The sequence below is a fragment of the Equus caballus genome, chromosome 1 (assembly GCF_041296265.1).
Source record: "Equus caballus isolate H_3958 breed thoroughbred chromosome 1, TB-T2T, whole genome shotgun sequence".
Lineage (NCBI taxonomy): Eukaryota > Metazoa > Chordata > Mammalia > Perissodactyla > Equidae > Equus > Equus caballus.
In genome coordinates, this window is record NC_091684.1 from 104,390,670 (window position 1) to 104,417,685 (window position 27,016).

At 42.9% G+C, this 27,016-nt stretch overlaps 1 protein-coding gene across 2 annotated transcripts in view; it reads left to right on the forward strand.

Moving 5' to 3' along the window:
* Window positions 1-4,809: 4,809 nt before the first annotated feature.
* The window catches only part of IQGAP1 (IQ motif containing GTPase activating protein 1), a 93,287-nt gene continuing 71,080 nt past the window's right edge, over window positions 4,810-27,016 (forward strand). Inside the window, exons 1-2 of one of the 2 annotated variants that reach the window (XM_023649538.2) lie at window positions 4,810-5,006; window positions 6,958-7,057. In XM_023649538.2, the coding sequence (XP_023505306.1) occupies window positions 4,952-5,006; window positions 6,958-7,057 (155 nt within the window). In that variant the 5' untranslated portion in view covers window positions 4,810-4,951. Of the gene's footprint in view, window positions 5,007-6,957; window positions 7,058-14,144; window positions 14,260-27,016 lie in introns of those variants that run through there. The other variant, XM_023649552.2, reaches the window with a different exon arrangement.

A 27,016-nucleotide genomic window follows, 5' to 3' on the forward strand; every position in this document is an offset into this window, starting at 1 on the left:
GGTCTGGGAAGTTGAGTAGGAGTTTCCCAAGCAGATAAGATGCTAAAAGGTATTCCAGGCCGACAGAAACCTTTATCATGGTCCTTATCGGAAGCTATCCTGTTAATATTGCTTCACTCCCCAGAGTCTGTGTACTCCTTGAGGTCACGAACCAATTCTATTTCCCCAAATGACCATTTAGCTCATTATTTTGCCATTTAATTTTTATTTATTTATTCATTTCATATTTACTAATGTTACCCGTATTTATACATACTGACAAAACAGTATTTCTAGTAGCTCATTTCAGAAAACTCGGTAAGTGCAAAGAAGCAAATAAACAAACAAATCCCACACAAATCCACTGTAATTCCAACCCTGGAGAAACTACTGTTAATATATCGGTGTATATGCTTCAAGGCTTTTTAAAATTCATATGCACATCTCTATCTCTCTATATTTTTAAAGCAAAAATACTATCATAAAATATTTATTAGTTTGTAATTTGTTTTTTTCACTTAACCATCATATTAGGAATATTGATCATTGTTTACCTACCCAGCCTCCCGTTGAAGGAAATAAGGCCCAGCTCATAGTTTTCTATCTTTAATTGGCTGTGTCTCCTGACCACAGCTAATTAAACGAAAGGGTTGGCATCTGATCCAAGGGCAGCCCACCTATGGGCAGTCAGAGACATACCCATGGGGTGAAAAGCTGAGCTGGGCCAATCACATGCCACTGGGTTATGGAAATGGGCAACTGAGATTATTCTCAATGGAACTGATGGTGTCAGGATGCCATGGCCCAGGGCCATGGCCAGCCAAATAGAAGCCAGAGTCGTGAGGGAGCAGAAAATATTAGAATGGAGAAAGCTGGTTGTTAAAGAGAGGAGGTTAAGAGCAGACTTATGGAGAAGCAGAAGCCTTGCCTTCAAGCTTCCACTAGTCCTGTTTTTTCTTCCTCTAATTCCAATCCATATATATATCTTTATTAGAAATGCCTCCCTTCCAGACTTTTTTCTTCTAGAGGTAAAACAAGTGGGTCTCTATTCCTTGTAGCCAGGTAAGCCTGACTGGAACCACAAATCATCACTATCATGACTGTATAGCATCCCATTGTGTGGAGGTGCCATCACTGATTTAACAACCTAGTGATGGGCATTTGAGACATTTCCAATGTGCATCTTCATCACTAATTTTTGTACATTAGAAAATAATTTCGTTATGATATATTCTTTCAAAGAAGTGGAATTCTTTGAAAGATTGCTACATAATGCCAAGTTGGACTTCAGAAAGCAGAAAGATTGTATCAACTTACAGCCCAACCAGCAGTGCATGAGAGTGGCTGCTTTTTCACTCCTTTGCTGATAGTATCAATTAAAAAAAGCAAAACAAAACATTGCTACTCTGATAGGCAAGAAGTGGTAAGTGGCCAGTTATGATCTTAATGTGCGTTTCTCTGAATCTTGTGTTTGTTGACCAGGCATGTGGGCTTTGTGATTAGACAGACCTGGGTTTGAGTTCCAGGTGTGCCTCTTGCTGTGCGGCTTCAGTTGAGTTACTTAGTTCTCCATTTTCTCCTCTGTAAATTGGAGATAATAATAGTTCTTACTTTGTAGGATTATTATTAGGCTCAGATGAGAAAATAAATACAAAACACTTGGTCCAGTAAAGCCTCAGTACATTTCAATTATTACGGTTCTGAAGTATGACTTAATTTGTGACCATCAGATAAAGTGATGTGAGCTATCTGAAACTCGATGGGAGATTGATTTAAATACTGGTTAGAATTGTATGGTCCTAGGAATGAGAAAGAATTCAAGAGGCCATTAGGTTCATAATCTTTATCATTAGAGAGACAATACATTTACATATTTAGATACCATCCATTGCACAGATCTTTAGAATTAAATTAAAACATGCACATACTTTTTTTTAAATTTCAGTCTTTTTTTTTTTTTTCAGGAAGATTAGCCCTGAGATAACTACTGCCAATCCTCCTCTTTTTGCTCAGGAAGACTGGCCCTGAGCTAACCTCTGTGCCCATCTTCCTCTACTTTATATGTGGGACGCCTACCACAGCATGGCTTTTTGCCAAGCAGTACCATGTCCGTACTGGGATCTAAACCAGCGAACCCCGGGCTGCCAAGAAGCAGAACGTGCGAACTTAACCGCTGCACCTCCGGGCCGGCCCCAAAACGTGCACATGTCTTAAAAGCCAAGAAATATAAAATAAAATCAAAATATAAACTTGAGAGGACTTGCAGATTTCTCAGAGTAGTCAGAGGATGAGGTAATGAGTTTTGAAGTCCATGACATAACATAAAAAGAGGCTCAAAATGACAGTTGACACAGTGAGAAGAATGGCTCTAAAAGTCTGTAGCTCCAAGACTTATGTCTGGTAGAAATGTCTGATCAAAAGTAATCTTAGTTAACTAGGTTGGAAACTGTCTTTCTTGGCAGCTCTGTGTCTTTCAATTCAGAGAAGCTTTAGAATTAAGTACAGAGGGGCTGGCCCCATGGCCAAGTGGTTAAGTTCCTGCGCTCCACTTCGGCAGCCCAGAGTTTCCCCGGTTCAAATCCTGGGTGCGGACATGGCACCGCTCATCAGGCCATGTTGAGGTGGCATCCCACATGACACAACTAGAAGGACCCATAACTAAAAATTCACAATTATGTAATGCGTGGCTTTGGGGAGGAAAAGGAAAAATAAAATCTTTAAAAAAAAAGAGAATTAAGTACAGAAAGGCTTAATGGGTAAAAACTATGAGATTAATATGTTGGCATTAAGAAGAAATATGTGTATATTTCACCTTTCATGCATTTGCAATATTTAAGAAAATTTGGCTTATTAAAGTGATAGCATTATAACTCACTTTAAATGTATAATTGAGTTAGTTTTAGACTTAAGATTTTGAGCTGAAATCTTACTGTCTACCTGGAACTGGGCCATCTAAGAGAACTTTAGATTCATTATATTTGTAAGTTTGATTTATAAGGATTACTAAGCTTTGAAAAGGCCTAGTTTAGGCAATTGGAGAAATTAAAAAGAAAATCTAATATATTAAGTTCATAGACATAATTTTAAACGTTTGAAGATGTTGAATTAACTAACTTTGTGAATGGGACCAAAAATTATTCAAAGTTTCTGAAAAGTGATTGGTAAAATATACTAGACCTGTAACGAGAATAATAAAATTTGTAAGCTGAACTTAAAATCTTAAGAAGGAACTAACTTTTGAATTTGTAATGAATTGAATCTTTGCCTGTTTTTTAATGGGGATGTTCTGTTCTTATAGGTTTTCACATATCTTACTTTAATACTTTGAAAGAAGAGCGAACAAATTGAAAATGGTTAGCGCAAAAAGCCTGGAGTCAGGTGTGAGGGGGCTTATTTGGTATGTCAAGGAACTTGGACCTCATCCTGAAGGGAGTAATAGGAAAAAAATATAAAAAGGAGGAACATAACCACGTTTGCACCTTAGAAAGAACGTGCTGGTGACTGTGAGGAGTTAGCTGGCAGAAGGGAGAATAGAGATAATGACAATCTAAACAGTCTAATCACAGTGGAGATAGAGACAAAAGCAAGACACTTCAGAAGTAATACGGATTGGATAGAGGGCGTGAGGCAGGGAGCCTGGCCTCTCCCGACTGCGAACCGAGCACTTCTATTAGAAGAGAAGAGAGCAGGAGCCGGTCAGCGTTTCGCACGTTAAATTCGAAGTGTCTGCGGGATTCACCCGTGAAAATGTCCATTACGCAGCTGAAAATATTGAGTTAGGGCTTCTAGAGAGTCTGGTCCGGAGCTGCATATATTTAGGGCTCTTCAGGAGTTTAAGGGGAGCGCGGATAAAATTACTCAGAAACAGTGGCAAAGAGAAAATGGAAGAGGGCTGAGGACAGAATTTCTTTGAATACCAATATTTTAAGGGCAGGCCACAAAGTGCAAGGGGAAGAGGCATCCTTAAAAGGGGCAAAAAAGAAGAACTTGCCAAGAACAGTGGCATGAGAATCTAAGGGCGGGAAGTTTGGGCAGAGTTCTTTTGCTTTAGCATCCACTTCTCAAATACTAGGCAGCGGAGCAGTTCAAATCCGGCCACTGCTGGGGAATCTAGAGAGGACTGAGGCCAGACGGCCAGACTGCGCCGTCCCTTACGGCAGTTTGGGTCCTGCCTGTGTCCAGCAAGAACACTCTAGGCCACTTCAACAGACGCCTTCCTTAGGCGCTTTGGTGCAGTGGAGTTCATCGTGGCAGGCAGAGGAAGGGGAAGGCCCACGTTTTATATTTCAAGCCGCCAACACTGGCGGCCTTTCTGTCCGAGGTGCGGATGGGGCGGCGGCCAGAGAAGGCAAGGCTCCAGGGCGGGTACAGATCCTGCCAGCCCAGCGGAGCTCCTCGCCGCCGCACTGGCAGCCAGGCTCCGCCTCCTTCCTTCTGCCTCTCGCGGGCGCAGCGCGCGGGGCGTGGCTGGGGGGGCGTGGCCGGCGGCTCGCGCCCCGCCCCCTTCCGTCTGCTCCGGTCGGCGCAGCAGGGTGGGGCGCGCGGGGCGTGGCCAGGGGCGAGGATAGGGGCGTGGCCGGCGACTCGCGCTCCCCCGCCCCCTTCCGCCCGCTCCGTTCGGGGCTACAGGGTAGGGTGCTGGGCGTGGCTGGGGGCGTGGCTTGAGGCGTGGCTGGCGGCTCGTGCCCGCCCCCTCCCGCCCTCTCGGGTAGGCGCAGCAGGGTGGGGCGCGCGGGGCGTCACCGGGGGCGTGGCTTGAGGCGAGGCCGGCGGCTCGTGCCCGCCCCCTTCCTCCCGCTCTTGCGGCGCAGCAGGGTGGGGCCCCGGGGCGGGGCCTGCGGGCAGGCGGGCGGCGGCGCGGGGCGGGGCCTCGGGTGGAGGGCAGCCCGCGCACTGTGCAGGAGCTGCTGCCGCCACCGCCCGCGCCTCCGAGGTCTCTCCGCTTCCTCCGCAGAGACCGGGCTTGGCCGCCATGTCCGCCACGGACGAGGTTGACGGGCTCGGCGTGGCCCGGCCGCACTATGGCTGTGAGTGCGGGGCGCCGGGGCGCGGGGGTTTCGGGCCGGCTCGCTGCCTCCGGGGTGCCCTTTCCCCGGGACGCGGCCGGGCGGGTGGGGCAGGGCGGCTGCGGGCCGCGCGGACCCGGAAGAGCCAGCGCGGCGGGGGGCGGCGAGGCCCCTGGCCCGCGCCCCCGGGCTCCGCGGCGGCTGGAGGGCCGCACCCCGCTGCTCCTGCTGCGGCTCGGCCGAGATTGGGGAGACGCCTCGCGGGAGGTGGCAGAGGACGCCGCAGGGCGTGTCCCGGGACCGGGGACGGGGACCGGGGCTCCGCTCGGCCGCGTGCGAAGGCGCTGCTTGCGCGGTGGACCGAGCGTCCAGACCTGCCCGGCCCCGGGCTAGCTGAGAGGTGTGATCCTGGGCGGGTCGCTTCGCTTTCGTGGGCTTAGTTCCCTTGTCCGGATTTCAAAAGTAAAAAAACACCTCTGACTTCCTCATTTTCTGTAGCCGTCCCTGGGACATCATTGCGCCAGGTGGGATGATTACCACTGGCCAAAGGAGAGTCCTTTGGAGTCTCGAGGTTTCCGATGTTCTTTTATATTCTGCGAATAATGCCCTGTTTTTAGGATAATTTCACTCAACAGTTATTTGTGAGGTCTTGCGTCACGTTTGTGAAATTGAAGATGAGTAAGCGTAGGCCCGCCTTTAAAGAACGTTTTCATCGGAGACACAGACAGGTGTACAACCTAATGATAATAAGGTGTGATGAAGATAAAGGATGCAGTGAACTGACCAGGCGTAAACAGTGCTCTGCGTGAGGAGGAGGAGCGTGGGGAAGGCAGGAGGAACACAGGGAGTGACATTGGAACAGAGCCTTGAAGGAAGCTGTGTGAAGTTTGACGGGGCAGGGTGGGCCACGGGACGTGGCTTGAAGAGGGAAGAGCATAAACTAAGGCATTGGAGAGTGGAGGGGCGCTGTGTGTGCTGGGAACTGAGCGGTGTGGAGTGCACAGTGGTGGGAGGAAGGGAAGGAGAAGGAGGAGAGTTTCCAAAAGTAGTTGGGGCTAAATTGGGAAAGGTCTCGTCTGCCGTCCCAAGGAGTTAACGAATTTATTCCATACCTTGGTGCACACGAAGGAGGCAGATTGCAGAGGCTAAGCTCACAGGCTTGAGACACGCTGCCTGGGTTGGAATCGAGGCCCCACCATTTATTAGCCGTGGGGCTAAGATCACCCAGCCTCAATTTCCTCATCTGTAAAATGAGAGTGATAATCACAGGGTTGCTGGGGCGCTTCAGTGAGAGAATGCATGTAAATTGCTTAGCATAGTTACTGCCACTTAGTTCTCAATGGCTGCTGGCTTTGGTTATTAATAAAAGAGGAAGATAACATGATCAGCTCTGTACTTAGAATCTGGCAGATAGACCAGGACAAATTTGGGCCAAAAATCTCAAGTCAGTATTTTTTAGGTTACACTAAAACTTAGTACGTGTTCATATTATCATACTTAAAAAAAAAAGATGAATATAGTTGAAACCCTATAATTCCTGTTTTAGGAAAGTCATTGTACTACACCTGGCTAGCCACACATCCACAGGTTACCCTCACTCTCCAGGTGACTTCTAACACCTAGTTCAAGTTCTCTAGCAAGAACTTGATGCTGTGGCGTTCTTTTTTTTTTTTGAGGAAGATTAGCCCTGAGCTAACTACTGCCAATCCTCCTCTTTTTGCTGAGGAAGACTGGCCCTGAGCTAACATCCATGCCCATCTTCCTCTACTTTATACCTGGGACACCTACCACAGCATGGCTTTTGCCACTCAGTGCCATGTCCACACGTGGGATCCGAACTGGTGAACCCCGGGCCCCCAAGAAGTGAAACGTGAGAACTTAACTGCTGCGCCACTGGGCCAGCCCCTGTGGCATTTTATCACCTGGGAAGGTTACAGATTCTTATGTTTGCATTCTTTCTTTTACATTTTAGCTGTCCTGGATAATGAGAGACTCACTGCAGAGGAGATGGATGAAAGGAGACGGCAGAATGTGGCTTATGAGTACCTTTGTCATTTGGAAGAAGCAAAGAGGTAAAGATTGGCTGGCTGAAGAGAAGGTTGAGAGGAGGGAGTTGATATGGTGTGAACACATAAAGATCTCTTTGAGTATGTTGTAGCTGAGGCTGTGGGAAGCTGGTAGTTTGAAGGACTAAATACAGGTAGGGTATTTATTCATGGGAGCAGGTGGCCTTTTTTTTTGAGGAAGATTACCCCTGAGCTAACATCTGCTGCCAGTCCTCTTTTTTGCTGAGGAAGACTGGCCCTGAGCTAACATCCATGCCCATCTTCCTCTACTTTGTATGTGGGACACCTGCCACAGTATCGCTTTGACAAGTGGTGCCATGTCCGCATCCGGGATCCGAACCAGCGAACCCTGGGCTGCCAAAGTGGAATATGGGAACTTAACCATTGCGCCACTGGGCCGGCCCCAGCAAGTAGGCTTGATAGCAGTTTATCACGAAACACTCTGACGGACACTTACGTTTACTGAAAAATTTCCAGATTTGTGTTGTTCAGTTTTATGCTTATGGTGCATGTTTTGGGCACTACCAGCTGCAAGAAGAAATAGCGTTTTTAGGGTTTGAAGCTCTTGGCCTTAATGTTTCACTGGTTTCTCACTGGTTTTGATTTGTATGTGAATTGGGTCCATTCTCCCCTTGCTAGTGCTCTGGGTATAGAGCCTCTATTTGGCAATATTAAAAGGCAGTTTAGCAAAGGCAACATCTTCTGCATTCTTTGTGAAGTGAATGTACGACTGCTGTTTTCCTTTTTCAGATGCTCCCAGACCTTGTGGTCTTATTGTTAGAGTCTATTTGCTGTCAGTGGTTCATTTGTTTTGTTCTGGTGCTTGTGTTCCTTTGCAAAGTCCCAGGATAGATAGATATAATTACAGATCATGTATCCTATAAGTGAGCTTTGGTGAAAAAAGCCAGCAAGCGTAAAAAAAGGTATTTGTGATCACAGTCTAATGAAAATCAAGGCTGTTTCAAATGGTGCTAATAAACAAGAGTGGTTTGGTTTCGTTTTGTTTTTGTAATTCCAAAAATCCTAAAACACTACAGGAAGGTCCAGAGAACAAAACAGCAAACATCCAAGTATTCCAGAACTAACATATGTTAGCCCTTCAGATCTTTCCCCTTCCTCTCAAAAGACCTGGAGTCCCTTTTGTGCCTGTCTTTGGTCCCATTGTCTTCCTTCCCATCCCTGGGGCTACCATTAACGTGCATTTGGTGTGTCTTCTTGATTCCAGGCTGCTTTTCTGAGCTTAAAGCCCTTCCATTAGACTAGGGGAGGATTAGTGATGGTTTAGGTGGGGAGAATGATAATAACATTTTTGTAAATGGAAGGTTAGACAGCAGGAGGTGAATATGTTATTAGAAAAGGGGATGTTTCTCATACACAGTTTGTAAGGGCCCCTTGTATAAAAATCTTAGGTCCTCTCCTACTTGAATTGTGGAGTAGATCTAGTTTTGGAAGGTGATAGACTTTGCAAGCTGCAGCTGGTATGAGAGACCATCTTGTGCTCTGTGAAGCCTTGGTGTCTCTGCTGAGTGACCTTGGGATGAGCGGGAAGAGCCCCAGCTCGCCGTCCTGCCCCCATCTAAAGCGGTTCTGCTTTGTTTTAGTATTGGGTTTCTGTAGTAGAATTCCCTTTTCGCAGAGGATGTCTTGGCTAACACCCTCTTGTTACCACTCATGTGGTTCAACCATCTCACTTCAGTGAGGAAACTGAGGCCTGAGTTTTCGTGGTTTACTTGTAGTTTTTTTGATGGAAGAAGAGTTTTCATCATTTTATATGCTGGTTCTTAACCAGGTGTGTGCATTAGAATCACCTGGGGAACTTAAAAAAAAAGTACAGATGCCTTTCCACAGAGCTGCTGGTTCAGTCGATCAGGGCTGGAAGGTCCGGATACGTCTGTATTTAAAATGCATCTGGTGGCTCTGATAGCCCTCCTAGTTGAGAAACAAGGTTTAAAGCAGTTTTAGACCCTGCCTTTTGCTGGGTTTTGAGAGCCGGAATATAATGGTGCTCTTAGCACAGCTCCTTTCAGAGCTGCACTGGCAACACTGTTCATTTCCGTCTGCTCCGGAGCATGTTCCTTTCCGTCAGGTGTTTTTTCCAGAATAGAAAAGTAGCCTATTTCCTTTAGAACCCATCCAGGGGGCCGTGATCCCCTGGGGTGTTTTTGTTGGGTGCTTCTACGCGCTTGGGGAAGTGACTAAGGCATCGAGACATTTGTGATCGTCTTTATTTTTTATGCTTTGGGTTATAAAGGAGGGCATAATGGTGGCATATTGCCTTGTACACTCTGCCTGTTGGCCTGGCATTGTGGAACTGTGCCTGGTTTATTTTATGGAGGCAATCAAATAAAATCTGGATGCGGTGACTTTTTTATTTGAAGCTTTGATTAGAATATCAACTTTGGAAGCATCTGTTGAGCTTTTACAACTAGTGAGAGCCAGGAAAAGAAGCCTGGGAATGTCATGCTGAGAGAAGAAGACTGGGATTCCTCCTGGCCAGCTAACGTGGCTGCTGACACCCCTAAAAAGTGTTCAGGGCACACCACAGACAAATCACAAGCTCTTCCCCGTTAGCTGGGGCTTCAGCTCCCGTTTGTGTCTCCTACCCCGGGAGCTGGTCTGTGCCTCATATGCTGCTGGGGCCTCTCTTTCCCCTCTAGCACATGCCCAGTTTACCTTTTTGGATTGGTCCCATCCTGTTTCCTCTATAAACTCCACCCCTCCCAAGTTGGAGGAGCCCCAAGTTCTGGAATTTACACCCACTCCAAGGCCAGGAAGAAAGATCAGAGAGATCCGAGGGAGAAAGGTTTCCCCTCTTTGCTTCTATTTATGCTACCGCCGCTCCTCCCGTTGAGAGCTCCACCTTATAGCACAGTGGCCCCATTGTGTATCCTAGGGCTCTCCATTTTGTCCTGTACCTGGTACAGCTCTTTCGTGGGAAGAGGAGAATGTGTAGAGAGGGAGTATGAATGTGTGGAGACAGTGAGTGTAAGGAAGAGTGTGTGTAGAGAAATGACAGTGTGTTCCCAGCGTGGGTTTGTGTGTCCCCAGAAGGTTAAGCGGGAAAATTTAGCAGTGATTCCATAAAGTGTGCAGGGAGTGGTTGGGAAATAGAAAATAGATTCTGCTTTTCTCTGTTGTTTAGAGAGTAGCTTCAATATGGGAATTAAGTTATTGTTCTAATGAAATATCATCTAAGGACTCAGGGCTTTCTGTTAAGGGCTGCAGAGCAGACCAAGGATTTATAAAGGGACACATCTTAAATTACGTATTTATGCTTAAATGTGGGTTTATGTTTATCCTTTTGCCTGTTTTGATTGGGCTTTACATTTGTTTTGGCTAAAGAGCAGTTGTATAGTAGCCATGAATAGCATTTTCTGTCTGTCGAAGGAGGCGAGATTTCAATATGTGAGATATGGTGGGTTACTCAGGTCTTGGACAAGGAGGGATAACAGAGAAAGAAGGTTCAGGGGAAAAGAAGCAAGAAGATAACAAGGGCAGGGCAGAGTAGGGCAGCCTGCAGGTGAGGAGAATGTAGGAGTAGTATTAGAAACTGGAGAAAATTCAGTTAGGTTAAAGGTCACAGGAAGAAGGTTAATTGCAGCACTCTCTAGGTTTGACAATTTAGGATTCCTTTCAGCGGATTGTGGGTATGCCCTTTTGAGCCTGTCATAGGCCACCTTCCTCCTGCTCGTGTCCATACCCCAGTTCAAGGGGCAGGGCACACCCCCCTTGTGGGAGGGGAAGTAAGGGCTGTGGCTGGTTGGAGACTGTCAGAAACTACATGGTGTTAACAAGAGCTTAGCACTAAGTGGACACACTTTACCTTTTGTAATTTAGGGGAATTGAAAAAGTATCTTGGAAAGAAATCAGTTCTTGAGAACAAATTCTCATTTGTGTAGTGTCTTTGTTGTTGGCATTTTCCAGGATGGGCCATTCAGATCTCCTCTCTTATAAGAGGGATCAGAATTCCAGCAACACTTGGTCATATCCAGGCTGGCACACTGTGATCACGAACACAGAAGTTAAAGACATTTAGAGGCAAGAAAATAAAGTGGACAGTGAGGTGACTAGGAAGAACAGCTTGCTCGCCAGCATCTAGAGTTCTCGAATGGAGGGATATCACTTAAGATTGAGGGGGATCATTTTTAGGAGGTTGATCCAAGCACTCTCCTTGTACAAATGAGAAAACTAATTTAATTGCCTCATGAGACCCAGTATGATTAAGGGCACACATAGAATGGCACGTTGGGACTACAAGCTGGATGCATTCACATATTCATAATTATCAAGGGAAACTGTAGGGTGGGATTTATTCTTAACTCTTAAAATGATGACATAGATGAAAACCTGGACTGTTCTGTGTTCTGAAATTTACCCTAATGCAACTGCCTTGGACAGACTCCAATGTAACAAGTGGGTTGCTTTTAAAAGCATATTTGTTACAGTGTTTCAAACTGAGTGTTTTTTTTTTTTCACATAGTAACAATGTTACAAATGGGAGGGTTAGTTCCTCCTGTGGCCACAAAAAGCTTTTTACCCTACTGTGTAGCAGAGACACTTACCAAAATTTACAGTTAAGAAATGTGGAGAGTAGTCTGGTAATATTAGGCAGTCAACTAGTTAGTAGCTGTCATTATTACTAAGAAAAATCATGTAACTATAATCTCATGATACTTGTAATTAAGTAAAATAGAAATTTAAAAAGTCTGCCTTAAACGTCTTTGAAAATCTTGACTGTTGAGATACGTGAAGTGAAAAGAATGAGGACTTTCAGTTTTGCAGGTGTGAGTTCTGATTCTGGTTTTGCACGTCGCTTCACCTCCGGGGGTGAGCCTGAATCTGCAGAGTGGAGAGACCCTGCGTCTTACAGAGCTGCTGTGGGGGTTAAGTGCTTGGGGCCGTGTCTGAAATACAGTAGACGCTCAGTAAATGTATTCTTGATCCTGGTCCTTGGGGCAAAAGCAGATTCAATATGAAGATGATGAGGTGTTAATAAACTTTTCTGGGGAATTTTCTGGGCACTTTCAAGGTTCTAAAGGTTGGTAGCCTTAGTTTTTTCACTTCAGATTTCAGCTTTTGTCTGAAAGGAAACACCAGAAACAGAGGATACCCCTAGGGAATGGAATGGGGGTGGAGGATGTGAGAAGACTTTTCCTTTGTGTTTAATGCCCTTCTGTATATTTAGTATGCTTTTTACAATGATCATGAATTTTATAATAAAGAGAAAAGGGATTAAGAGAAACGAAAAACTAAGGACATAATTTTTAGATGGTTGTAATCACAAATGTAGAGTTTTAAATTGCTGTGTTGTCTTAATTACTATTTTCAGTGGTTGCATAATGTTCATAATTTATTGAGACTTATTCCAGTTTAAAGTTATATTGCTTTGATCGACAGAAAGGTTAAATGTTTTCTCGTCTATTTGTTTACCAATTTTATTTTATTATGCAAATTGTTGATGCTGTTTGTCTATCTCCTAGGGTCATGATGTTAACTTTTGTGAGTTCTCTTAATATGGACAACTTTCTGTCGTATTTGCTACAAATATTTTCCACTTTATTTGTTTTTTCACTGAACAGAAGTTTAACATTTTATTTAGTTTGTGTTAATCTTTCTCTTTGTAACTTCTATCAGTTCAAAGCCTAGATAGTTTAATTTCTCTAAAGCTTTGCTAAAATTTGAAGTTTTATATTCTGTTGGCTTTTCTGATTTAATGATTTAGATTTTTTTAAGAATCTAAGTCTTTAAATCTCATAGTGTTTCTAAATTATTCTGATATCATTTAAAAACAGTCTTTTGACTACCTATTAGCGACTGATACCTACTTTGTCAAATATTAAATTACATATAGTTCTGTTTCTAGACTTTTTATTCTGTTATGGTGAACTGTATTTCATTTTTCTTGAGAAAAGGTATGTGACTTCACCTTCTTCTACTTATTGAGTGACAACCTCTGAAGCTAGCCTGATTTTAGCTCCGTGACAAGTAACTTTTTTTTTTTTTACACTTTTTCAGGATTTGAAACTTGTAAAATTTGTTTCTTGAAGTTTCCTTAAGTTATATATTAGAGTTGATGTTGGCTTAGTAATTTTGCCTGTAATGTGGAAACTTTTCTTGATTTATAGTACCTTTTTCGTTTATTTATTTTAGCTCTAGGAAATTACTAGACCTTTAATAATTGTTCTGATTCATTAGTTCTGTCTTAGGAGTGCCTCTTGGTAGGTTAAATGTTAAATCTGCACGGTCTGTTTTATGGCTGTTCTTCACTTTGTTAATATTAGGTTGACATTCTAGGTATGTGTCTCACATATATCTTCTGTTTCACTGACTTGATTTTCTAGTCTTGATTTTTTTCCTAGGTTCTGTTAATGGTAGTTGCTTTGTCCTATTGCAGTTTTCATTTTGGTCTATTAACTCCTTTTCCTTCTCTACTCTTGTTAATAGATTAAAGGTCTCTAATTAGTTAATGAAGAATAGTGTGACACATAGGATCTTTTTCAGGTGGAAAAAAGGAGCTTGTAGCCAAAAGAGTTGGGTTAAATACTTTACCAATTCCTCTTATTTTTAATAAGTCTTGGAGTGGATGTGGCCACAGGAAACTAGTGTTAACTTGGCCAGCTGAGTGCACGGGTTGTCCACCAGTCAAGGCTGGGAAAGTCTGATTGGGCTAAGTGGGCCATTGTTTGACCTAATTTGGCGTATGTTTCTTCTGGTCTTAGAGGTCAGAGCAACAATGGTGTTTATATATTTAATGTTCCCAATGAAAAAATAGTAAAAATGTATTTGAGGGCCTAAGTTGGCATGTTCTAGGAATTTAATTTCCTGGCTTTGCGTGGTGACCTGTTTGATTTCTGTGTAGTTCCTTCTGCTTCACAGTTGAGCAATTCGGGGATACCCGTTGGTAGCAGGACCTGTATTGAACATTTTAAGCCGTGTGGTATTTGATGGACTTGTGATTATTTCCAATTGGGGTTGCTAAGTAAACATCACAGGAAGTATTCGCGTAAGAAAGTGCTGGTAGGCAAAGTGAGACCGTCCGGAAGTGATTCATGCCACTGGGGCTGTTTGTTAATTTGGAACTTGGTTGCCTAGAGACCGTATGTTTGAGCAGGCCAAGTGAAGGGCCACTTGAAAGCAGAGGTCTCATTGCCGACCTGATCAAAGCAGGACTCTGCCACTTGATTTTTCTTCTGTGAAAGAGCCTCCTGGTAATCTGATTGATCCCAATGTTTTGACACTGTGTGAGTCAAAAAAATCTTAGGTCTGGTTAATGGTTTATTTTGAAGAGGAAGTTTACTTGCTTAAGTTTCAATGTTTGTCTTAAAAAAGTGTTCTTATAATTATATGCTGGGAAGAATTAGTGTGTTGTTTTTCAATAAGGCATTTTGGTATAGAAACTTCGTTACTTCAGATACCTTTGCAACAGCTAAAAGGAAGCAGCAGCAACAACAACAACAAAACCCAATCCTGCAATTTGCAAGGACATCATGATATAAAATATTTCCTATCTGCCCCAAGGTCAGTGTCCTCCTCCTTCTCACCCTCCTCGTCATTGTCATCCTCAGTACCATTTATCCAGCAGTTATTATGTGCTAGGCACTGTGCTGAGCACTTTATATGCATTGTTTACATAGCTATTCTTGAAGTCCCATGAGTTGCTTGTTCTCATCTACATTTAACAGGAAAGAAAGCAAAGCTGAGCAAGATTGACTTGCCGTTCCAGTGAGGGGTAGATCCAGTGTTCAAGTTTGCCGAGGGCTCCCAGGCCTTTGCTCTCGCCCTCAGGGTCGGTCTGCCACTGCAGTACGACATCTGCTTCTAAAAGTGATGGCAGCGACAGTAACTGCCAGTGGTAATTAAGCAGAATGATGATGTACTTTCCATAGGACATTACAGTGTAACACGCATTTTATTTATTTTTTTATTTTAAACAGGGGAAAAATGAGTTAGTATCACCTGTCTCAAGGTCATGTAGCTGTCTGTGGAATTCAGGCCCGGGTCTCACCAGTGCTAGTGCTTCAGCCTCGACAGGCGCTGAAAGGGCAGCATTGAAGGCCAACGCTACCTCAGCTTGTTCCTAGAGACGTTAAGAAAGTAATTTCCTAGCCGTCAAATGGGCGAGGGAATGGGAGCTCTTCCCTACCTCTGTCGCAGAGCCTCTCTCACCTGCCCCTCCGATAAATGAGGGCAGTTCTCCGAATCGTCTCACGTACTTTTGTGTCTAACTAGCTTGTTGGACTCGGTCTTAGACTTTCCTTAGTCACTGCAGAGCTGAGACAGTGATAGACGATCACGGGTAGCTGTTAACTGTTGACTGGTGGAAGATTTGTGCACACATGATTACAAGAAATATAGAAAACATAAAATCTAAGTTAAGTGATCTTTATAGATGTCCAGAAACGTGATAACTGTTCTGTGATAAATGTGTAGATTTGACTTTTTTGACCTAATTCTTGCTCGCGAAGATGGTTTCGCTGGAAGCGGAAGCGCGTGCAGTACGGGTTGTAGAGTTACGTACAGTGGCTGGGGAGGCTGGAGAGTTCCCGTCCCGATTGGTTGTCTTCTTCGTAACCTGGTATCTGCTTCTCATTCTGTTTAGAAAGGCATTTCTTCCTCCACTTGCTTGTTTTTTGAATAGTGACCTCATGCAGACGGGAGTGGTGAATTGCATTGGAAATTGCCTTGGATCGTTTGGCAAGAACTGTATTTTTTGGTGTTGTGGGTGGAGGAAAGGCCTGTCTCAAGGCCTCTATTTCTTTTCTCAGAATACCTTCCTGTTGACTCACTGGAAAACGTAACGAAAAGCAGAAGGAGCTTGGAGAGGCAGCTGCCAGCCCAGCTCCTGGCTTCTGCCGGGGCCGATGTTTGGGGACTGAGAGAACGCTGGCTTTAGGAAAAATTGTGAGACTTTTGTAGTTCAAGGAAATACTATTGTGATAGGGATTTATCCATAAGGTAGAAAGTATCAGCCTGTTCTAGGGATCATCAATCAGCAACATAAAAAACTAAAAATAGTTTCTGGAATAGGATTAACTAGCGTTCCTAAAAACTGAAGCAGAAGGAGCTGAAGTATAAGAAGAGGGAATGGGGCAAAATTAGAAAAGGAATTGAAAAGAAGAAAAAACTGGTGATCATTAAAGATAGAAAATGATATGAAAACAAAATTTAAATAGAAAAATCTCACAGTATAGCAGATCATTTTATTACAAATAACGTATACGTCTCAGATGACCTTTAAAGCAGTTAAAAGGAAACAGAAGTTATTACTTACGTGACTTTTATAACAAGATGTTTTTCTGTCCTGAAGACAATGCTATGTCATTAGTTTGGACAATGCTTCTTAATCATAGAAAGTTTGAAAAAGTAGTGCTTGACAGTGAGTGACTTGACTTTGGGAGTTTTCCTTTAAAAACTTGAGAATTTCCACAAAAATATTTTTTAGGCAGATTTGGTCTTAATTTTTTTAATTGAAATGTTTTAAAAATCCTTAAAAAATTTATAATACACAGACGTGATATTTAATTCAGAGGCTGTGCTAGGATATACACTGAAAAAAATTGTCTCCTTAGTCCTGTTTCTCAGGCCCCCACTTTTCCCCAGATGGAACCACTGATTGTGTATCTTCAGAGTATTGTATACATATTAAAAAATTGTAAAAACTTTTATTTCCTTGTTTAGAAGTGATCGCACACTATACATTTTGCTTTGCGTCTTGTAGCTCATTCTATATGAATACATTAGAGTGCCTCATTTTTTTTTTCTTGACAGTTGCACAGTTTTTCAGTGTGTGGATTTTACCTATCAGTGGGCTTTTCCCTTCAGCTTTTGCTGTTATAAATAGTGTCGTGGTTAGCAACTTTGGATGCCATCTTGCACTTGTGAGTATTCTTGCAGGTTAAATTTCTAAAAGTGGAATTTCGGAGTCAAAAGGAATATGTACATTTAGTTTTGATAAATATTGTCAGGGGGCCGGCCTCATGGCTGCGTGGTTAAGTTCGCACACTCCGCTTCGGCAGCCCAGGGTTTCACTGGTTCGGATCCCGGGCACGGACATGGCACTGCTCATCAGGCCATGCTGAGGTGGTGTCCCACATTGCACAACCAGAGGTACTCACAACTAGAATATTCCACTATGTACTGGAGGGCTTTGGGGAGAAGAAGAAGAAGAAGAAGAGGAAGACGAAGAAGAAAAAGAAGATTGGCAACAGATGTTAGCTCAGGTGCCAATCTTAAAAAAAAAAAAAAAAAAAGAGTGATAAATATTGTCAGTTTGTCCTCTGTGGAAGTTGTACCAGTTTACATGTCCATCAATAGTATATGAGAGGGCTGCTTTCCCCATAGTTTCACCAACGTGGAGTATCATAATTTTTTTTAATATTTGTAAATTTTATAGGTGGAAATGGTATTTCATTGTATTTCATTTTCAGATTATCTAAGTCTGAGTGAAGCTAAGCAGCTTTACATATGTTTAAGAGCCATTTGTATTTCCTATTCTGTCAACTGTTGTGGCAGAATCCTTTGCTCATTTTTCAAGTGGGTTATTGATCTTTTCTTATTGATTTGTAAGAGCTCTTTATAAATTGAAGAGATTGACTCTTTGGACGCCATATGTCTGGTAAATATTCCAGTTTGTCCTTTAGCTTTTGACTTTAAAGTGTTTAAAACAATTTAGAATTTTAAAACGTATTTGATTGTATTAATCTTTTATTTTTAGCTTTTGGGTTTTATGTCATTTTTAGAGAGTCCGTATCTATAATGAGATCATACAAAAACATTTCCCCATGGTTTCTTCTAGTATTTTTAGAATGTGAAGAGTTTTGCCATTTAACCCTTTGATCCATTTGGAATTTATTTTTGTGTGAGGAACGAGGTGGAGATCCTGCTTTATTCTTTTCTCTGGGTGAGATTTGGATAATATCTTAAATATTGAGTCTCAGCGATGGCTCTCTTGTGGCATATGCTCTGGAGTTGGCCATACCCTCTAGTCTATGAGTTGAGATCTTAATTTTTTTCAGAACAAAGCAGCTTCATCTGTTGAGATTTTGGAAATGTGTGGCTTAAATATCCGTTTAGGGAAACTTGCTGGAATTTTCCAGAGTGCTTTCAAGCAAGTTGTGTTGTGTTGTTAAAAAGATTAATAGTGTGTAATGAAGTCGGCATTGAGGAAACAGGTTTTGAATTAAGAGCTCTGACATATATACTGTGAAGAGATGAATAGACTTGCCAAATTAACATAATTTATTCTTTGTGGTAAAGGAGAGTACAGTCTGGGATTTGGGATTTGTGTCGCTGATTTTCTGTGTCACTGTGTTTTGAGATGTATTCTGTTAGTGAGTGCTGTGACATTAAGGAAGAAAGAGTTTAGTGGTCAAATAAATTTTAGAAATACTGGATTGAACAAAGTGAAACAGATTATTTAACTGGTAGATTACTTATACTCTTTGTCACGGGCTGTAAATTCTGAATCTCCAAGGGAGAGGATAGTGTGAGGATCATTCCTCACACCGAGTTTACTGTCAGACTCTTTTCTCACAGATCATCTTTCTTAGGACTAACGTTCCAGGGAATACTGGTTTGAGAAATACTGTTCTCTGTCAGAATGAAGAATTTGAGGGACTGTTTCAAGTAGGGATTTGGGACATGGTCATAGTCAATTCTCAGCTGTTTTATCTGTAGTTTCTTTCCATTCTCCATTGAGTTCTCATGTTATTGGCTTATAAAGCTTAAATTAAAGCCATTATTTCTTGTACTAATGGGTAGGTATAATTGTTGAACTATTGTCACTGCTCTTTAAGGCACTGTGAAGAACAGGAGACTGGTTTTTACAAGTAGGGGAGTGTCAATGTACTATTAAAAAGCAAAAGAAGATATCCCAAGTTCTAGTCTAGTGAACCAGCCTCTGGCAGAATCCCATAACATGTTGTCAAATGGATGGCCCATGAGCACCTAGGGAGATGGAAGTGGTGCTTAGGAGTCAGCCAGGACTCCCTGAGGAAAGCCCTGTCACACTAACGTCATTTCCTTTTGGACGGGGCCACCAGATTGGTGAATCAGAGAAGCACAGTAAGGTCTAGATCAGTACAGCGTTTGAAAGTGTGTCTTGTGATACTTTTGCAGACAAGTTGGATAAATGTGGACCAGATTGTAATGTAACTAACCTTTGTAGCCAGGTGAATAAACCATATCCAAAAAGAGCTGCTAGTGGGGAGTGACTGCTGAATGTGTGTGGGGTTTATTTTTGGGTGGTGGAAAATTTCTGGAATTAAGGTAGTCAGGGTGGTTGCACAACTGGATATACCAAAAACCACTGAATTGCATTTTTAAACATAGTTTCAAAAAGGTGAATTTTATCTCAATAAAAAAGAGAACTGCTAGGTGTTTAATTCAAAGAAAGCTCTTCAGGGCGTGTCACATGTAAAACATTTTTACTGGGACTTATGAAGGCGTCAGTGATGTAGCAATCAAACTTGAGTTTGGCTTGTTGCCGGAGGGATGGTTAATATCCTACTTGATAAGTGCTGCTTTCAAAATACCTTGAATCTAGTGATGAGATTTAATAGTGATAAATGTGACATCCTACATTGGTGTTGAAAAAATGGAGCGTCTAAGTACAGGATGGAGAAGTAGCATTAGTGGGAAAACAAAATGAAACAAACCTGAGATGTTCATTAACTCATTAATAGAAATATGGTATACACAGCAAAGGAGGAGATGGTTCCGTTGTCCTCTGTACTGGTGCAAGGCTACCTGAAGTTGGTCTTCAGTCCTGGAGGCCGTACTTTAAGAGGGGCCGTGGTGGTCTGGAGCAGGGAGGCTCGATAGTGGTGGGATTCTTTCACACCTGCAGCAAGCACGGCGGATAGATCGTAATCCTTTTCCTGAACCTGAGGACCCGAGGAACCGTTCCCAGTCAGTGGGTGTTAGTCCACTAATTGAGACTTGGTTCTTGCTCCAGGATTAGAGCATGTTGGATGAGCATGACTAGGATGACAAAGGGTCCATAAATTATGATATGTGAAGAATAGTTGAAAGGACTGAGATTATTTAATATGGACACAGGATTTAGAGGGAATATAGAAACAGACTCTCAGAAGTTCAGTGTGTCATCCAGTATGGGAATTCATTCAGCCTAATTATTAAAAAATTCCTGAAAAATGGAAGAGGAGTTCAGTTTCTTATGTGAGGTACCAGAGGAACAGAACTAGGCAATAGAAATCTGCTTAATATGAGGAAGAAGTTTATAACAATAAGAAATTGCTAAAAAAATTCCCCCCAAAAAACTGCTTTGGAAAAACCCATGTTGCAGAAGATTTTCAAGCATAGACTGTATGGCCGTTAATGGAAGATTATGATCTAACCTAAGTACTTTCTCAAGTTACTTAAAAGAATTTTTACTTTCATTTCCTCTGTTGTTAAAAGGTATTTTTATTTTGAATGATTTGATAACGTTCCCTTGCTCATTTTTTTCTGACATGGCTAAAATAGTTGGGGAAAACACTTCCAATAAAATAGAACAGGTCACGGGGGGCCCGGCCTGGTGGTGCAGCGGTTAAGTGTTCATGTTCCGCTTCGGCAGCCCGGGGTTTGCCTGTTTGGATCCCTGGTGCGGACATGGCACCGCTTGGCAAGCCATGCTGTGGTAGGTGTCCCACATATAAAGTAGAGGAAGATGGGCACGGATGTTAGCTCAGGGCAAGTCTTCCTCAGCAAAAAGAGGAGGATTGGCAGCAGATGTTAGCTCAGGACTAATCTTCCTCAAAAAAAAAATAAAAATAAGACAGGTCAAAAACATTTTTTAGCTCCTCCTTTGTTTAGGACCCTCTGGCAGAACTGGAGAAGACGGGGAAGTAAGGCCCAGTCTTGCCCTTCCACGGCTTACGGATTAATTGGACCGAAAGGGCATAGCCATTTGCAAAGTTGCTCAACATCAAAGGACGAAAGCTCTAACTAATGTCACCAGGCAGTGTATGATTGCCAAGGAAATGATGCAGTTAATGTGTGAGAGTTTAGATGAGAGGATTATTTTACGACTGAGTTTTGCAAGATAAACGGAGATTGTATGGGGCAGAAGGGAAAGCCTAACTCTATGTGTGTTTGTCTTATTCTTTTGTGTTCCTTTAGAGTTGAGACTGTCTTTTTCTACTTCTTGGTATCCAACAGCACCTCCTTCCACAGCGCTTTTCCGCAGAGTAGATGCTCAGGAATAGCGTTCAGTTGAATTGGTGCATAGTTGTGTGGAATGTGGGGGTTGGGCGGTTAAGAGAATTTGAGTCTTGTGGTGATGAGATCCTAGGGTAATTTCTTTTTCTTTTATTATTTGGTTATAACTGAGACCAGGACTAGGGTCCTCAAGCAAGAGAGAAAGAACAGTTTGTGTCGTTCAGCAGTTGTTTATTGAGCACCATGCTTCCTTCAGAAAAGGAGTCCACCATTATGTACTGAAATAACTGCCTTAAGAGGTGAAGGGATAGAAAGTGCCATAGGAAAGTTTAGAGGAAGTTTGGAGGAAAAAGAGATTATTTCCAGTGGTAGATCATGGAAGAGCTCACGGAGGAGGTGACTTTTGAAAGTAGCGTTTGAGTTTTCAGAGATGGGTGAGGCTGATGAAGTTTTACCAATCTTTATTCTTAGAAGGCATCTCCATCCCAGCTCCCCGTCTCACAGCTTGGTGACCTCTATTTTCTCTACCAACTCTCTCAATTTTCCCAGCCCTAACTGAGCCACCCCGTCCCATTTAACATGCGTCTTGACCTCCTTCCCTGTAGCAATGGGCGAAGTGTCTTTTCTTTCTTCCTAAGACTCGGTCTTCTATCTGTGGTCTGGATCTTGTCCCTTCTTGTCCTCTAGGGTCCCTCTTCCAGTTTTATTTTCTTAACTGTAACTCATACTTGTTTCTGCTGATTCTTGCTCCTTAGCACGTAAACATCTTCACTTATTCAAGATAGACTGCCTTAATCTCAGACCCTACTCTGATCATTGGCTCTTCTTTTTTCCTTCAAGGAAGTCTTGTCTGTACCCACTGTGTCCACACTTCTTTATCTTAACTCCTGTGGGTGTGATTCATGCATGTTCCTTTCCCTCACTGAGATGTCTCTTGCTCAGATCACTGATGACCTAACTGCTGTGTCCATTGGACAATTTTCAGCATTTATTCTTAATCTCTGCAACATATTGATACTCTTGTCTGTTCACTTCATGAAATTTTCTTCCTTTTAACTGGGTAGCTTTTTATACTTTTTGAATTTTGACCTGTGTAAATATGTTGCCTGTCTAAGAAAATAAATTCAGGTAGCACCTCCTCCAGGAGGCTTATCTGGATATCCACCACCCTTACCCCAGGTCTGAGTTAGATGCTCTTCTCTTGTGTTTCTATAGACAACCCCCCACCCCTGCATCTTTATTATAACTTTTCACAATGTATTGTAAGTGCCTGAGACTTTTCTCTTCCCTAATATATTGTGAGCCTGAGAGCGCAAGGACTGTGTCCTTCATGAGTAGTGGTTAACCACTCCTCCTGATCTGTTCTCACTAAGTACTAGATCTGGAAATTAAATTTTTGACATGTGCTCGCTCTGCAGGCTCTCCTGTTCACCCTGGGGCTCTAGCAGTTGCTGCAGTAGGCAGTGACTCAACGGAATTGCTTTTGCAAAGAAGTGTGTACCTATCTTTCACTTGTTTCTTTCTCAGGAGCTGCTCACAACCAGCAACGACTGGGCTGTGGCTGCTGAGACTTCGTTATCATCTAGGTTTAACTCAGTTTGAAGATTTTTTCATTTAAGGTTAAAAGGGCTTTCATGCTTCGTGATATATGGGAAAGTAGAGATGGATGGATAGATCCATCAAACGTGGTAATGTTTCACCAAGCTCTGTGTCTGAAGTCTTGGTCTGGGAGTAAGTAATGAATCCTGTTATCCTAGGGACTTTTTTTTATTGAAGTATATTTTACATGCTGTAAAATTCTCCTGTTTTTAATGTACAACTTAATGATTTTTAGTAAATTTACCGAATGGTGCAACTGTCACCATAGTCTAGTTTCCATCACCCCAGTAAGACCAGTCAGACCATGTGATAACAATTAGACATTTAATTTTGGCAAGTAGACTTGACGTACCTTGTCCAGTTCAGCAAAGAGTGAAATCATTTGCTCAGGGATGGGTCTGTATTAGGTATCAAGAAACACAGAGGTTAAATAAGTTACTTAAGAAAAAGAAAAAAGTTTCCTTTCCATTTCTTGCTTATTCCTGTAGCTCGTAGATTGGTTTAATTTATACTCAGAAGTTTCTTTTAAGACAGACACTATCAAGATTTCTCATTTTTCTTGCATGGCTTAGAAAACAAGCTTTTAGCGTTTCTGGCCTAGATTACTGTAGTACTTTCTTAGCACTTCCTCACGCCTTCCTGGTCCCTCCTCCTCATCCATGCTGTTTAGAGTGTGTTTTAGATCAGATCTGATCATTTCATTCCTGTTTCACATCCTTCAAAGGGTCTGTGCATTCTCTTCCCTTGGCCTGACATGTTCTCCTTCATCAAAACACACGCACAAATGCGCACGCACATGCAGAGAGTCCTTCAAGACCTAACTGCCATTTTCTCCGAGAAGCCAGCTCCATTCCCTCCTCTTCACATGGTGAGGAATGCTTTATCAACTACTCTACATTTCTTCCTCTCAGGCTTGTTCTTGCTTGCCACGTTATATTGAAATTGCTAGGCTGTTTCCAGTGCCTAGATGGTGCTCAGTTGCGCTAGTGGCCCAGCAGAATCCTAACTGGGAGGACAGACGGCCCAGCTTGGGAGGGTATTAGCAGCCAGTAACCCCGGCGCTTGGGGGCATTTGCACTGCAAGCTGGGTGTGGTGCTGGAGGGGCTGCTCCTGGAGGAACTGAATCTCAATGGTTTGGAGTAGTCAGTTCCGGCATTGGTCTGTTCCCCTTCTGTATTGCACAGAGCTGGGAAACCGCTGAGGTCATGTGCTCTGCAGAACTGGTTCAACTGGTTTCCTCTTCACAGACCCCTAAGTCAGATTCTCACCTTGATTCTTTTCTCCATCTGCTTTTGGTCTGGGCTTGTTTGAAGGCTTACCGCAGTGGAGTTCTCTGAATAGTCACTTCTTTGTCTTACTGAGTGCTGGAATGGGTAGGGCCAAGTACATGCTCCTTTTGACACACGTTGTCAGTAGGACGAGTTAGAAGGTATTACACAAGTCACTGAGTGTCAGACTCTAGAAGTAGATTTGTTTCTGGGATCTAGCTATTTCACACACATCCTATGTATGCATACACAAATACATTGCTACCTTTTTTTTTTCCCTCCCCAAATCCCCCCAGTACATAGTTGTATATTTTAGTTGTGGGTCCTTCTGGTTGTGGCATATGGGACGCCACCTCAACATGACCTGATGAGCGGTGCCATGTCCGTGCCCGGGATCCGAACCAGAGAGACCCTGGGCCGCCAAAGCGGAGCGCGCAAACTTAACCACTCGGCCATGGGGCCAGCCCCGCTACCATTTTTTAGAGCCTGCTAGTGTTTGTATATGTTATCTCAGTTAATCTCCACAACAACCTTATGAGAATAGGTACTATTTTTTATTTTTTTTAAGTTTGGCACCTGAGCTAACAACTGTTGCCAGTCTTTTCTTTTTCTTCTTCTCCCCAAAGCCCCCCGGTACATAGTTGTATGGTCTAGTTGTATGTCCTTCTGGCTCTGCTGTGTAGGACGCCACCTCAGCATGGCCTGATGAGCCGTGCCATATCCTTACCCAGGATCTGAACCGGTGAAACCCTGGGCTGCTGAAGCAGAATATGTGAGCTTAACTTGGCCACTAGGCCAGCCCGGGTATTGTTCTTAATTCTTTTACAGACAGGAAACTGAAGCTGAGAGAGGTTAGTTAGACAACATGGTCATTCTTGCTCATTCTTATTTCCTTCCCTCTTTTCTCAAGGAAGAAGTGGGTATGTGGCTTTCCATACCTAGCTGCTCCCTGTATCCTTCAGAACCTTGCTTTTGTTTTTGTTTTCTGCTTTTTCTTCCCCAGATCCCCCTAGTACATAGTTGTATATTTTTAGTTGTGGGTCCCTCTCTAGCTGTGGCATGTGGGACGCCACCTCAGCATGGCCTGATGAGTGGGGCCATGTCTGCACTCAGGATCTGAACCAGAGACCCTGGGCCGCTGAAGTGGAGTATGAGAACTTAACCACTCGGCCATGGGGCCAGCCCCCTTTTGTTCTTTATTTCTCGTATCTTTAGTCCCTCCTTCACTTGTTATTTTGCAGGCCGCAAGTAAGTGCCTCTTCTCAATAAAAAAAAGGAGATGGAGAGAGAGAGACGCCTTGCCCGAACATGCCACCACCTCAGACTCACCCTTTCTCCATTTCCCCAAGTTCTCTTCTTCCCTACTTAAGCCTCTTGGAAAAAGTCTACATTTGGTGTTCTAGTTCCCCACTTCTAGTTACTTTCCTAGTTAGAGTGATCTGACTTCTCCTGCCTCACCACTCCACTGAGATCCCGCCAGCTGGGGTCACAGATGACCTTCTTCCTTATTTGCCTTATCCTTTTCTCTTTGCCACACATCTCTGCAGCATTTGAGTTGGTGACCTCCCAGCTTCCTGAAAATTTTTTCTTCCTTGATTACTGTCCTGTGATTCTCTCATGGTTCTCATTTACCATGGTGACCATTCTTTCTCTGGAATATTCACCTCTTAAATGTTGGTGTTCTCTGAGGCACACTCCTTGACGTTTTTTATTTTTCTGTACAATCTGTGTCTCTGGGGAGCTCATCCACTCCTGTGGTGCCACTTTTCACATCTGGGTCTCCAACCTGGTGTCTCTCCTGAATTTTTCAGACCTGTCTTTCCAACAGCCTGCAGGATGTCCCTACCTGGATGTCCCATTGACATGTCAAGCTGAACATGTTGCAGGCATGAATTTATCATTCTGGCCTGCTTCTCCTGGTGTCCCCAGTCTTGTTTAATGGCATCATCTTTTATTTAGTCATCCATGTCGCAAGTCACCAAGTCATCTTTTAAAAATAAAATAGACTGTTTTCCTTTTATAGAAGTTTCTGCAAGTTTACTATAGATGGTATGTGTTGCCACATTTTCTTCTGGAACAGTGTAAGAATGTGGAGTTTCCCCAGATACCGGACAATAATGTTACTTTTTTTTTTTTTTAAATCTTTGCCAGTCTGATAGCTGAAATGGTGATACTGTTACTTTAATTTGCACTTCTTTGATTAGGAGTGAGATTAAAAATTTTTCGTATAATTACTCGCCATTTGTATTGTTTTGTCAGTTGCCTATTTGTGTTTCTAGCCCATTTTTGTAAGGAAATAGTTGTCATTTAATTCGTGTATAAGAATGTACATATATATAAAGATTATAGGACAATATTAGCTCGTTGTTGTGTGTTGTAAATTTCCCCTCCAATTTCTTTCCTTTTAAGTTGTTTTTTTAATTGCCTGATAGAGGTTTAAATATGTTTTATGTAGCCAATTTATCTTTTCCTTTCTGATTTCTGCCTTTATAGTCTTGTTTGGAAAGGCCGTTACCATTTCAAGTACAGCCATTCGTTTATATTTCTTCTTCCTTTTATTTTTTTATTTTTTAAAATCCCTAATCTGTTTGGTGTTTATTGTCGGTAGGAAAATATCAGGTGAGGAGTTAGCTTTGCTTTCTGTCTCTTTTCCAGTTGTCTGTAAAGCCGTCGTCTTCCCCAGTGCCCTTCTAACCCCTCTTCAGCCCATCTAACAGACTGTCAAATGGGGTCAGTGCTTCCTTTGTGATTATTCTTCATTTTTCTTCCTGTTTCTGCCATTGCCCTAGTTAAAGACCTTGTTATCTCTCACCTGGATTTCGGGTATAGTTCTTAATATTTCTCCCTGCAGTCTGTCTTCCACAGTATCGCCCTCATTACCATTCTGTCTCAGATCCAACCAAGCCATTCTTCTACTTGAAAACTTCCATGGTTCCC